Source organism: Lithobates pipiens, unplaced genomic scaffold (genome assembly GCF_037356315.1).
Source record: "Lithobates pipiens isolate NorthernLeopardFrog02 unplaced genomic scaffold, aLitPip1_a1.2 Scaffold_19, whole genome shotgun sequence".
In the NCBI taxonomy this organism is placed as follows: Eukaryota; Metazoa; Chordata; class Amphibia; order Anura; family Ranidae; genus Lithobates; species Lithobates pipiens.
In genome coordinates, this window is record NW_027507764.1 from 225,306,074 (window position 1) to 225,320,163 (window position 14,090).

The 14,090-nt window shown below is 38.9% G+C and overlaps 1 protein-coding gene across 4 annotated transcripts in view; it reads left to right on the forward strand.

Moving 5' to 3' along the window:
• The window catches only part of COBL (cordon-bleu WH2 repeat protein), a 494,130-nt gene that overhangs the window by 134,564 nt on the left and 345,476 nt on the right, over positions 1–14,090 (forward strand). For 2 of the 4 annotated variants that reach the window (XM_077491754.1, XM_077491757.1), the window contains exon 1: positions 9,138–9,322. The exons of the other annotated variants lie outside the window; for them this stretch is intronic. In XM_077491754.1, the coding sequence (XP_077347880.1) occupies positions 9,153–9,322 (170 nt within the window). In that variant the 5' untranslated portion in view covers positions 9,138–9,152. Of the gene's footprint in view, positions 1–9,137; positions 9,323–14,090 lie in introns of those variants that run through there. 4 annotated transcript variants of the gene reach the window in all.

Genomic DNA, 14,090 nt, shown 5'->3' on the forward strand with positions numbered 1-14,090 from the left:
ACTCAATTGTAAAGGGGGACATTAATGTAGGAGGAATTGATGTAAAAGGGGACATTGATATAAGGGGGGGTGATGTCAGGAGGGGCTCTGAATTAAGGGGGGACACTAATGTAAGGAAGGACTCTGATGTAAAGGGGGAATTGATATAAGGGGGGCTCTGAAGTAAGGGGTACCTGTGATATAAGGAGGGACACTGATGTAAAGGAGGGTCCTAATGTAAGTTGGAGCCCTGACATAAGGGTCATGCTGTAAGCCATGACTCTGATGTAAAAGGGGATTCTGATGGTAGAAGGGGCTCTGATATTAGGGGGATTCTAAAGTAATAGGCGACTCTGAAGTAAGGGGGGTTTTGATGTAAGGGGTCACTGATGCAGTATAATAATATGGTAAAAAATAATATTGTAAAGAAATAATACAATTATAAAAAATATTTATAAAATGAAATAATAAAGCTAAAAAAATACTGACACGTCCTTTTTGCGTGAAACCTGGCAAAAGAACAGTAATACTTTTGATACTCTAAAATCATAATAAAACAAGTCATAGTTCGATCCTATGAATATAATTAGCGCTTTGCTTTTGTTAGCAATTAAAACAATACTCCAACTCTGAAGCTGCTGTACATATTTTTTTTTACTCGATATGCCTCATGTTACTTGAATCAGTCTCCTTAATGTGTGTTTATGTCATTGGCAGAAACCTGTTTGTCAAGATTTGGAACTGAACAAGGAATTTGGCACTGCTTCTTATTGAAATTTGAGAATCTAAAGCTGAAATCAATATATTTACATATATATTTTTATTACTTGTTTGTTGTGTAACAGATCTAATTGCTGATCTGCATATCTTTCTGAGAAATGGTTTTAGCATAAAATGTCTATCTTGATGAAAGCCAAATTCTGTTGATTTGTGCGTGCCAAGTTAGTCAGTGAGCTGCCCTCTGTCTAATTACTACTGCAGTACATATTATCGTTGCACATTCTCATATACTGTTTTAAAGTGGAGTTCCAGGCAAAAATTTTACCAAGTTTGAAACCAACATACATCTATCAAATACCCCCACCCCCCCCACCATCGTTTTTGGATATTTCAATTTTTTTTCATACCTTTTTGGTATGTTTTCTTCGGGACTTACATCCCTAGGCGCCGCCGTGAAGTACGTCACTTCTGCTGCTTTTTTTGAGCCCTCCTCCTTCCCCCTGTCACCTTCTGGGACCTGTGTGTGTCCCAGAAGACGACAGGATCATTCAGAAAGTGCAGCACGACTTGCAAGGCTTCACTTCCTGTTTCCCTTAGTAAGGATACTGGCACCCGGAGCCAATGCATGGGTCGGCTACGGATGCCGACGTCATGAACTGCCTGGGCAGGTAAGTGTCCTTATATTAAAATTGTCAGCAACAGTATTAGTAGCTGCTGACTTATAATTTTTTTTCCACCCAGGCTGGAACTCCGCTTTAAAGTCAAGTTCCGGCTGTACCCACATTTATTAAAAATCAGCAGCTACAAAAAGTGTAGCTGCTGACTTTTAATAAACAGACACTGTCCCATGGTTCAGCGATGCGGCTGCCCGATACCTCCGTTCTCTACGTCACCTGTTTGTGGCACCAGCATCACTACTGTGGGCACCTGGCTGTGACAGCTTGTGGCTTCACAGCCGGGTGCGCACTGCGCATGCGTGAGTCACACTGTACGTCGTAAATAGCCGTATAAACTTCTGGGACCTGTAACATGTCACAGAGGATTGCAGGAAGGAAGGAGTTGCCTAGGCGGCCAGGGTGGAAGTGGACGTTGGGTACCTGTCAAAACTACGTACCCACTTCCCCCCCCCCAATAAAAATGACATGCCTAATGTGGCATGTCAAGGGGTCAGGATACCTTAAAGCAGAAGTTTCACTTTTGAGTAAATATACTTTATAGAGACAAATCATCATAGGTTTTGCATTATTTGCATTGTGGATTTTTTTTTGTAAAATTTACATTTTTGGCCTGCATATTTATTATGTTTTTAGATTTTAAATAGGAAAGATGTATTTACTTCATCCTGCAGTATATTTTGCTCAGCATCACACGTAGGCCACAATACAGGGGGAGGTATCTGGTTCTAAATTAAGAGGGACTTCTATTGGTAATAAGCACTGTGACTGCCATTTGAAAGTTTACGAAAAATCGAATCTTTATTTTACTTGGTTTTTAAGAGAATGTGGAATGAACCCTAGAAACCCTGCCAGGTTTTTATTTACGTCTATGTCACCCTATTAGTCCAGGTGAGTATTGTTTCTGTTATAGAAATTGAAAATAGAAATGGAAAATGTAATAGTAAAAACCTATTTTAGTTACAATTGGCCAAGACGTATATCCCCTTGTTTGGAGAAATTTCCTCTTACTTCCTGCTGTATCTCAGGGGCAGGAAATAAAGGGAAATCTATCCAATGGGACACAAATAGAAACACAAAACCTGACAGGGGTCTTAACCATACTCTCCAAAAAAGTTTTGGCTTTACATACCTTATTTATATATGCTTACAGTTACAATAATCTTGTTTCAGTTTGTCAGAGTTCTGAACTGAATTGAAATATTTAAGAATATTGCACTGCAGAATTACTGTCAGTCTAAAAGCATTGTGTACTTTGTGTAATTTATGCAATTTAGTGTCTGTCAAGTACAAACAATATTTTCTTCTCTAGGAAGTTTGACCCTGTTTTGGCATAATAAATATTTTGGGTGATATTTGCACATCTAAGTGCACCCTGTTTTACGGTATTCAAAACTCTACAATTAATCTACCTAAAGGCCCATCTAGCTTGTTCTGACCATTCCTTTTATTAAAGTTCGTCTTAAGTCAGGACTCTTTTTGGACATTGTAAAATTTGTAAAACGTGTCAGGATTTTATTACAGTGTGATAACTATTGTAAATGGGGCAAAAAAAAAATGATTAGAAGCCCAACATTTTGCAGTTGTTTATTAGAACGGGGGAGGGGGGATGTTCCAGAATTAAAATTTTCGCTGATTAAAACGGTCTGCCTCGCTTTTCAGAGTTTTTGCCTCACTGTTGTGTCTCTAGGACAGGAAGGGAAGGTAAATCTTCTCAATAAGACACACACAGAAGTAAAAAAACACACAATTTTTTATTTTATTTTTTTGTAGCACAGTGTAGGAATGACACAGTGTAGGAATGTTGGGCTTCTAATCATTTTTTTTACATGTTACATGTTTTACATGTTACATGTTTTTCGTACTACAAATTGTCAATAAAAAATGATAACATTATACATAAAGAGAGGGATAGGAGGGAGTGATAGGGGTTTACTTCATATTTGGGGTCCAGCTTTAAACTATAGTTATAGCATGTACATTTCAATCTATATTCTTTTGTAAAAATGTATTCATGCCATGCATATTATTCAATATTTTTAAAAACGTTTGGGGGGTTAGATGTATTTTAATCTAGATTGTGTTTTGTTGCTGTACTACTTCCCCAATCTACATGCATTTATGTATAGACTTTATATACGCTTGACAATTGTTCATTTGTGCATATTTAAAATACAGATGTATCACTTAAATATTCGCTAATAGTTTATTTTAAATGAAATAATGGGAAACAATTTTTTTTATCAAACTTCAATTGTAGGGTGTTATATTTATCTGACATTTAGCAGCTGTTACATTTTTTCAATGATCATTAAAGATTTATCCCCAGTAATAAACATAATCTATTGTTAATTACTGTTTTATCCCAGTGGAAACAACTGCCATTAGAGCAACAGGGGAGATGTGAGTGATCAATCATATCAATCAATGAGATAAAGTTAATAAGAGAATTATGAAACAACACATTGCAATTTCTGGAGGGGATTATTTAAGTGCTACAATGATGGCAACATATACTTTATAAAACCATTTATTTTATTGGTACAAAACCACTTTAGAAGATAAATCAAACACAACCAGTTATAAAAATTTTATATAATAACATAAGATTTGGTATGTGTTCCAGTTCTTGATCATATATTACAACTATTACTAAAATTCATGTAAACAAGTGCTTCCATAGCCCATCATATATCATTTGCCCCGTTGTAGATCAGCTAACTATATCAAGCCTTAGTTCACACAGGAGCGGTGGGGGAAACCGCATGGAATTCAGACAGGGCTTGCACCGCATTCCTGCTCAAATCAAATGCGATTCTTTGCAGTGCGATTTGAGCCCATTCATTCCATATGAACTCAAATCTAACCGCAAAGGTATTGGTTTCAGGTATCGGAGCATCTGCATGGGTATAACTACTCGTGGAAATGCTTAGTATCAGTACTGATACTGGTATTGGTTTTGCTGCATCCCTAATAAATAGAAATATATATATATATATATATATATATATATATATATATATATATATATATATAAAATCATTAAATTAACTATTAGGCCCCTTTCACACTGACGTTCCGTTCAGGCCCGCCTGTCAGTTTTTCAGGCGGACCTGAACGGGTGCTCCATAGAGCTCTATGGAGCGTCGGATGTCAGCGGTGACATGTCCGCTGACATCCGACCCGCTCCGATCCGAAAAAGTGTGACGGAGGAAAAAGCTATTTTTCCATCCGTCTGCGGATCGGATCGGGTGACGACGGGCACTGCGGTCCGTCGTCATCCGATCTCCCATAGGGGAGAGCGGCGCTGTGACAGGTCCGTCCCTGCGCAGTGTGCAGAGACAGACCTGTCCTCTCCCTGCTCAGCGGGGATCGGCGGAGTGATCCCCCGCTGAGCAAACGGATATCCACGGGGCGGATCAGAACTGATCCGCCCCGTGTGAAAGGACCCTTAGCTGATTCTTTTTAAGACAAGGGAGCAACTAAGGCATAACATTTTTATAGCTGTCCATGACTGGTTGATCCTTTTAACATGTTTTTTTACCAATAAAACAAATGGCTTTATGAATTATATATTGTCGTCTTTGGAGCATCTTAAAAGTCCCCTCAGGAAATGTGTGTGATGTTGTTTTACTAAAACTGAAGAGTGCAAAATATGCTAAAGCTGTGCGTGGTAGCCAATCAGCTTCTAGCTTCAGCTTCTTCAATTTAGCTTTGACAATAAAACCTGGAAGCATTTTCCCTCTCCAGTTTTAAGTAAATCTCCTCCTATGTGTTGTTGTTTCTATGTAAAGCAGGATGTGGTGCACATAAAGTTATACACTGGCCCTAAGCCACACCCTTTTTTTTCTTTCTAGGGAAATTAGTAAACTGGCTTAGGCTTCATGTACACAGGACATCTCTCAACCTCTCCTGAATGCTGGAACATCACAGCTAGTAATCCACATTTAAAAAGGTGTGTTTTAGACTGGACATTCCCACCATATATGGAGGAATGTTCCCTTCATTTCACACCCCCTCCAGCACCAGTTGGAAGCAGAGGGGAAAATTCTAGCCAAACTAGTGGGTACCCTGTACCATCTTGATAGGACCTTATAATTGTTTTCTTGGGTCCAGGAATCTACTGAGCGCAAATGAGTCAGTCGATACAGGTGATGTAGCTGCTCTTCTGTGAATTCACATTGAAGGTCCCGCTCCCATTCCTTTACATCAAGAGGCCTGGGGCTAGGTGTTGCTGTCTCTAGTATCCTGTACAGAGCTGAGATCATGTGAGGCAGGGGGGTGTCAGCTGCCCACATACGTTCAAATTCAGTTAGGGTAGTCCTAATCTGTGTGTTTCTGTAGCACTTGGCTACGAAAATCTCCAGTAGACGGTGCCTCCAGAAATCAAAGGGGAAGTCACCGTACCACTCCCTTAGGGTGGTAAGTGGAATCAGCGAACGACCTTCTACAAATCGTGCCTGGCTAACAACCCCATCGCTTGCCCAAGTTCCAAAGAAGGACACGTGCTCCCCAGGGGGGAAACAGGGATATCCGCCTACAGGAGCCAGCGGGGATGTCTGTGGTGCCAATGCCAAATGGACATTCGCTCTATCCCATATCATCAGGGAGTGTACGGTTAGTGGGGACACCCAATCAGAGAACCTTCTATCTTCTGCGGGGACACAGGGTGCATAAGACAAATCTCAGCCTGCCATTGTCTTTTCCAGGGGAACCATAGCTTAGGGGTTTTGTGAAATCTCCAATTTAAGATACACTGCAGTGCAATCGCCAGGTATTATTGAAATAAATTAGGTATGCCCAGACCCCCCTTTAGCTTAGATCTTTGTAGCATCGCCATGGCAAGGCGTGGTCTCTTGCCACCCCACACAAACTTAATAAAGAGTCTGCGGAGCTTCATAAAGAAGCGCTAAGGTAAATGCACTGGTACCATCTGCAAGAGAAAAAGGATGTGGGGCAGGATCATCATTTTAAGGATGTTTGTCCAGCCAACCCATGTGAAGGACGCTTTGTCCCAGGACTGCAGATCTTGACAGATCTTCTTGAGTAAAGGGGTGTAATTGTGAGTGTATAGGGAGTCGTGTCGATCTGTAAGCTGAACGCCTAGGTATCTCATAGAGGAGGACAGCCATGTGAAAGGAAAAGATGATGCCAGAGACGGGGGGACAGTGTTTGGCAGGATCTTGGATTTGGTGTGGCTTATGCGGAAGTTGGATACCTTTCTGTAGGCAGACAATTCTCCCACCAAGTTCGGCAACGAGACAAAGGGATCCACTACATTAAAAAAGGACATTGTCTGCATAGGCAGAGAGCTTATGTTCAAGGGAGCTCACCTTCACCCCTCTGATGTACAGGTTGGGTCGGACCCTCTGCAGCAGCAGTTCTAGGACCAGTGCGAACAGAAGGGGCTAGAGTGGGCATCCCTGTCTCCTGCCGCTCCGGATGGGGAATGTTGTGGAGAGGCCGCCGTTCACTTTTACCTGGGCGGTAGGGGATGTGCAAAGAGCTGAAATCCAATGTAACATGTCCTAAACCAATTCTCCATAATACTGCGTTGAGGAAGTCCCAGTCCACGTGATCGAATGCTTTCTCCACATCCTTAGGCAGAATCAGGTCAGAAGGCATTCGATCGTGTGTGCGTGCCCAGTGGATGAGCTGGAGAAACTTAATAGAGTTGTCTCTGGCTTCCCTTCCCACTATAAAAGCTGTCTGGTCAGTGTGTATCATCTCAAGTAGGAGGTGTTTAAAGCGGTTGGTGAGAATTTTAGAGAATATCTTAAGATCCATATTTAGCAGGGAGATTAGGTGATAACTGTGTGGTAGGGTGGGGACCTTTCCTTCTTTCAGGAGTACTGTGATGTGTGACAGCGAGGTCTCTTGTGGGAGATACCCATTGGTATCTAGGGAGTTGAGGAGAGTGCAGAGAGGGGCCTGGAGCTTATCAAAGAACTTTAGGTAGTAAGCCCTGGTGAAGTCATCTGGTGCAGGGCTTTTTTCCAGCAGGGAGAGCCCTAAAAAAATGTGTGTATTTTACTACAACTACTGTTATCCCCTTTACAACAGTACTCAGACTGGATGAGGAAGTGGCAGCACTAGGAGCCAGTCAGCACTAGAAACATCTAGGATCAATCATGCTATATGAGGTCTTCCTAATCAGGGCAGTCCTATAATATTACATTATTTATGAAAAATAGAAAAAAGAGTAATACGGCGCTCTCTATTTAATGAGAAACAACAGTCTTATCAATAAAATATAGTGAATAATGATGTGGCTAAAACAAAATAAATGTGATAGACAAAAAGTCTGAAAAGCGACAAAGAATATACTAAGTCGCCTTAAAGAGTGCTAAACTCCTTAGTTGCTAAAATGTACATGTGTCATGTGTCCCATGTGACATAACAAACATTAGCAATGTGAAAATAAGCCGTGATATTCATACAGTGCCAAAGAAACCAATAAATCGCATAGAAAATCACAAAAAAATTGCATACAAATATTGCATGAAAAATAAGTAAAATGCAAATGTGAAATAAACCAAGTCCAGATTAAATGTCAAAATCCATGCAGTTCTAGCAAAACCAAAACCAAAGTCTTTGGTGATTATAAAGTGCTCAGTGACTTCCTATTGTAGTGAACACAGGAAAAAATCCAGGTGACTTTCGGTGCCCCCCCTTGTGGTTCCCCACTCACCAGCTACAATAACCCCTGCAGAGGTATTACGCATGTAAGGAAGGTTGGTGCCCAGTTATAATCCTAAGCATCTGATATTCAGCTGTTATAGATCATCCAAGGGTATCTCGCTCCTGGATCCATTAGGATACACCTAATGTGCTCAGGGGGCAGATCTCTGTATTGGTATCCAACTTCTTACTCTCGCCACTCTCCGATGCAGCCAAGGGTATGCTTGATAACATAATACATCTAGGAGGATCTGATATATCACTAGGAACCAGTCAAACTCTGCTTAATGCATATGTGCTGACAGGGAGCATGCAGACAGAAGGAGAGTGCAGAATTAGAGGAGGTTTTGACTTTTCACTGTTTTGTAGTTCTGCCCTTTTCTCCTCAACCTGCTTTGGACAGCGATGTAGCGCTACTGTATTCCACAACTCTTCCGTAAAAATAGTTTCATCCCGCTGGCTGTGGTGTCTGCCAGAGGTGCATGAGTCACAAGTGTCTGGACAGAACTAGGTAGATTAGACAGATCACATATGTGTCTTTCAAGTGTGAATTTAGCTGTGTATCTAGAGTTGTAAAATCTGTTCCACGTATCTGGGTCAATCTTGGAGCCAGGATCCACTGCCAAGGTTTACATGTAGGCGGTCAGCTAAGCAATCCGTGTTTTCAAAAGGATAAGTATAAAAAATAGACAAAACCCCACCCTCTAGCTGTAACCTTCTAAGGAACAATGTTACATTTACTCAATTGAAGCCTATTCATGTTGCCCACCATGTCATATATCATGTTATGACACAAATCATGTGGAATAGAGCCTTAACATTTCATGCTGTGATCTAATTCAGCACCTAAACAACAAAATGTAAAGAATTGTGGGAGTTCTATACTGCAATATAATTATAACCATTAGAATGAAACACTATGCTGCAGTATAATTATAACCATTAGAATAGAATTACTCATAGTGTTACCTAAGAGTCCTACTACTGCCTGAGGATTAGGAGGGCTGTAGTTACATTACTTAATATCAACATTAATGAGTAACTATCTGAGAAAACCGCTCTTAGGACTTTGACTAGCTAACATAGCAGACTGCTGTAATGTCTTGTGCTGTAAGCTGGCAACCTACAAAGGACTATGTCTTCTCAGATTCAGCATCTTCTGATTTAAATGGAACAAAACAGTACTCGTTATCTCTGGGCAATCTGACGAAAGAGAAAAAAACTCGCAGCTTAAGAGTTTCTCTCGGAAACTATATATTCACCTCCAGGTATTTGTGTGAGCTAATGCGACTAAGTTTTTCAGTATATACATGATCAATTGTATCTTAAAATGTGTAAATATCATTTATTACTGCAGAAAAATCCAAACATCAGCTAAAGCAATTAGTAAGTTCCAGTTTTGTCCTTTGGGTATATACACATAAAGCAGAATGTTGTATTATTATATTATTATTATTGTATCATTTTAGGTTTATATTTTAAAATGAAGGGTGAAGTTGTAGCATTTATATTTTGTTACTAGCTTTATTTTTAGTGTACTATGTTGTGTACTATAGAATAGGTATATTTTGGTAGGTACAAAAAATTGGTTTTAAAAATTAAGACTTATTTCTTCGAAAATCGTATATGTATATTATACCGTACTCATTAGAGGCAGATTTTATTCTTCATATCATAAAAAGTTAGAATTTTATATATAGCGATGCTTAGATATAAACCCTTGTGTGCATCACTCCTATAGTAAGGGTTGGATAAAAATGTTATTGGATTTAAGTGCTGCCTTGATTTAGATAAACATGCTTGAATGGATTCTTGATGTTGGGCTGTTTTGCCATTCTTTTGATGAACTACTTTTGGTGCATGGGCTTGACCCTTCAAATGCTTATTAATGCCTATAATGGTGGATGCTGTGGACAAATACTACACCATAACCTCCATGGTAAATTGGCTTATACATAGTACTGACAATTTATTCTATGTTTTAACAGTATTGAAGTTATAATATAATCTGCTGTAAGAGAAACAAATGCATTATTGTATTATGCATGCTATGAATTTTGGATCTCAACATCCTGTTTTAATTATCATCGATTATCATACTATAGGAGATATGCATTTTTTTATTGTAAAAAAAGTCCACAAGAGGTAAATCATGGCAGGTAAAGTAAACATCAAGTTAGGTAAACATTAAAATAATCCTTGTAGAGAAAAGCTTAGCCAACCAAAAAGCTGTGTATGTGGGGGTTGCTATTAGGAACCCAATCAGCTAAACGATGCTGTGCACATTTGTTGCTGAACTGATCATAGATACAAAAAAAGCTTCTCTGTGGATAATGCTGCCAACCCTAAAGCCTTGTACACACAATGAGAATATCGGAAAAATGATCATCACATTTTTTGCATGTTGGTCTCATATTGAAAATGAAGGGGTTACTAAACTTAAGAAAATTCTTGTGCGACAGAATACAACTTTGGAAGTGATGTAATGTGTTGTATTGTATTGTAATGTATTCTTTCATTCCTGAGCATGTGTAGTCTTGCTCTTCTGATCATACAATCCGGTATTGTACAAGAAACATTTTTGTGTTAGTCTCTTCGGATAATTTTCAGATGAACTGTTGTGATCAGCACTTGAAAGCTGAGCACTAATGATCAGATTATCGTACGATCATTTTTAAAGCAGGTATTTTTTCGTTTAATTTTCTGTTTGTGTGTACTAGGCCTCAGTCTGCTCTGGGTGAATAGATAGTGAACAGTTTAGAAAAAGATTTGTGGACAATAAAGGCAATAAAGGCAGCAGGCTGTATAACATTTTAGCAGCACATTGGCTGCCAAATTGTGACTGCCATTGTTGAAAAACCGCAGTTACCTTATACAGTAAAACCTTGGATTACGAGCATAATTCGTTCCAGAAACATGCTTGCAATCCAAAGCACTTGTATATCAAAGCAAATTTCCCCATAAGACCCCTTTCACACTGAGGGCGTTTTTCAGGCGCTATAGCGTTAGAAATAGTGCCTGCAATCCGCCCTTAAACTGCTGCTCCGTTGTCTCCAGTGTGAAAGTCCGAGGGCTTTCACACTGGAGCGGTACGCTGGCAGGACGTCAGGAAAAGTCCTGCCAGCAGCTTCTTTGGAACGGTGAAGGAGCGGTGTGTTTACCGATATTGCGGGCGGTTTTAACCCTTTCTCTCTCGTTTTACCATCGGATTTTACTCCCTGCTAGCGGCCAAAAGGCACTGCAAATCCGATGGTAAAACGCCGCTAAAAATAGCGCTGTTTTACCGCCAATCCTATAGGCGGCTTGGTGTGAAAGCCATCTAAGAAATAATGGAAACTCAAATGAGTTGTTCCACAACCATTTATTCATAGGTCCTTCAGTTTATGGTCCATATAAAAAGATTATAGCAATGTGACCAGGTTGTGTAACCATAAAATGTCCATCCACAAATGGAAGCCTCCACAAGGGGATTAGAAGCCAAATCCAGCAGGAGCTACAGAGTATTAAAGAGAAGAGAGGCGCCTCTAAGTGTAGAAATGTGTTTCTAAATGTTGTGCCTTCATTAAATGTAACCATATTCCTACACTTAGAGGCGCCTCTCTTCTCTTTTATACTCAGTTGTGACATGATGTTACTTGTATATCAAGACATCGCTTGTATATCAAGTCAAAATGTATTAAAAATGTTTGCTTGTCTTGCAAAGCGCTCTCTCCAAAACAAGTTACTCTCTAACCAAGGTTTTACTGTACTGTAAAATAGAATCAAAATATAATACCGTGAAATATAAACAGTACAAATATTATCTTTAACAATAGCTTAAAAATATAATATAGAGCTCTAACAATCGTTATAAAAATAAAGTTAAATTTATTGTTTAGAACTTTAGATCAACTATTCTACAAATCTTACATTGCCGAAGAAATTATCCATTTGAATTTGTTAACATGATGTTTACCACCAAAAAAAGGCCTGTACAGTGTAATGCTATTCTAAACTATTGACATCATAATAAACGGATATCATTTTACATTTTCCTCTTGTAGATTTGTAAGTCAATAAAGAATGCATGCTGATTAGATATTTGCTGTGGTTGTCTTATATGTAGCATTTGGTACAGAGAAATGCTCCAAAATCTAAAAAAGAAACAAAACAAACATTATTATTATATGTGTGTGTGTGTGTGTGTGTGTGGTACCATACATGTGTTAAGCCAATCATCCTCAGTAGAGCTTTTGAGGATATTTACCATTTCTCTTGTGAAAGCCCTTTGCAGGCAACATAGGGGTCAATGACACCTTACATTAGATTCAGTTAAACGGCAACAGGCTGCAATGTGGCTCAGCCAGGCAGTACACTTTTAAAGATCTTTTACCATAAAAATCACAGTTAAGGGAGAACTGCAAATAAACTATGTAAAACGTGCCTATGCATTTCTGCATCTGAATTCTTAATGATATAAGCAGTGAGGGGCAAAATAGAGGGGTATACTATTTTGTCCAGAAAACTAGGAGCATAGATTACTCTTGCAAAGTGCTCAAAATTCACATTAGAGCTGCACGATTAATCGCCAAGAATCATTATCACAATCTTGACTAAAGTGTTTCACAATTCTTACTATGCAAATAATTCTCTCTGCTCTTCTGAAGCCACAGCTAATCAAAACATTCTTTATCAGTTGAACTTAAGTATAAACATTGTAACAATTTGTCAATGGAATAGACTTTGTGCGTAAGTGAAAAAAGTTTAACCACTTAAACACTAAACCTTTTTCTGACATTTGTTGGTTTCAAGTTAAAATCATAAAAAAATTTTTGCTAGAAAATTACTTAGAACCCCCAAACATTATATATTTTTTTTAGTAGACACTCTAGAGCAGTGATGGCGAACCTTGGCACCCCAGATGTTTTGGAACTACATTTCCCATGTTACTCATGCACTCTGCAGTGTAGTGGAGCATCATGGGAAATGTAGTTCCAAAACATCTGGGGTGCCAAGGTTCGCCATAACTGCTCTAGAGAATAAAATGGTGGTTGTTGCAATATTTTATGTCACACTGCATTTGCGCAGTGGTCTTTCAAATGCAATCTTTTTGGAAAAATGGCTTTAATGAATTAAAAAAAAAAACACTAACAAGTAAAGTTAGCCCATTTTTTTTAATAATGTGAAAGATTTTACGTTGCAAGAATTGTGAGAGAATCGTGATCTTTTTATTGTAAGCAAAAAAATTGTGATTCTCATTTTGGCCAGAATCATGCAGCTCTAATTCACATGTGACCTGTGATATTCAGAATGAATCCCAGACATTTTTAGATTACCTATAAAGCGATCCTCTCCCAGTATTACAGACCTGGACGAGAGTACAAGATCACAGAAGATTGCATCTTGGCTTTCCTCTACTGAGTAGAGGAAGGTTAATAACTGTGGGTTATAAGTAACTGCTCATTTGGGACCAAGTGGAGCCTGGAAAGAAAAACGAGGAGTGGAAGGCATGGGTTGAAAATGTTAGCAATCACAGTAGTATATGTTGCTTCATTAGATTTTAGTGCCAAGAGCCTGAAAAACAAGCAAAAATTAAAATGCGTGTATAGCCAAAACATTTTTTTTTTTTTTAAGATTTGGATATAGCAAAGAAGGGCTGGAACACCTATATAGTTTTATTGCTGTCTATATCCCCATCGGGTAATCGAATCCTCTCAATTTGTCCTCTGACCATTGCCACAGGGACAGAAAGTGAAGAGAAATCCAACATTCAACATTTGTGACCAAAACAGGATCTGAGGGTAAATGTTACAATAAGGAGACGTGTTCTGGTAGTCTATGTGGGGAAATCACCTCATGTTTGAGTGATTTTTCTCTCATTTTCTGTTACATTTCCAGGACAGGAAGTAAAGGAAAATTTGCTCAACAGAACACAGACAGCAAATAAAGAAACTTAGAGTGGTTTTACGCCTTTCCTATTCAATACAAAAAAAAAAAAAAAGATTTTGGCTATAGATAAATGCTTTAACCTTTTAACTGCCATGTATGTACGGGTTA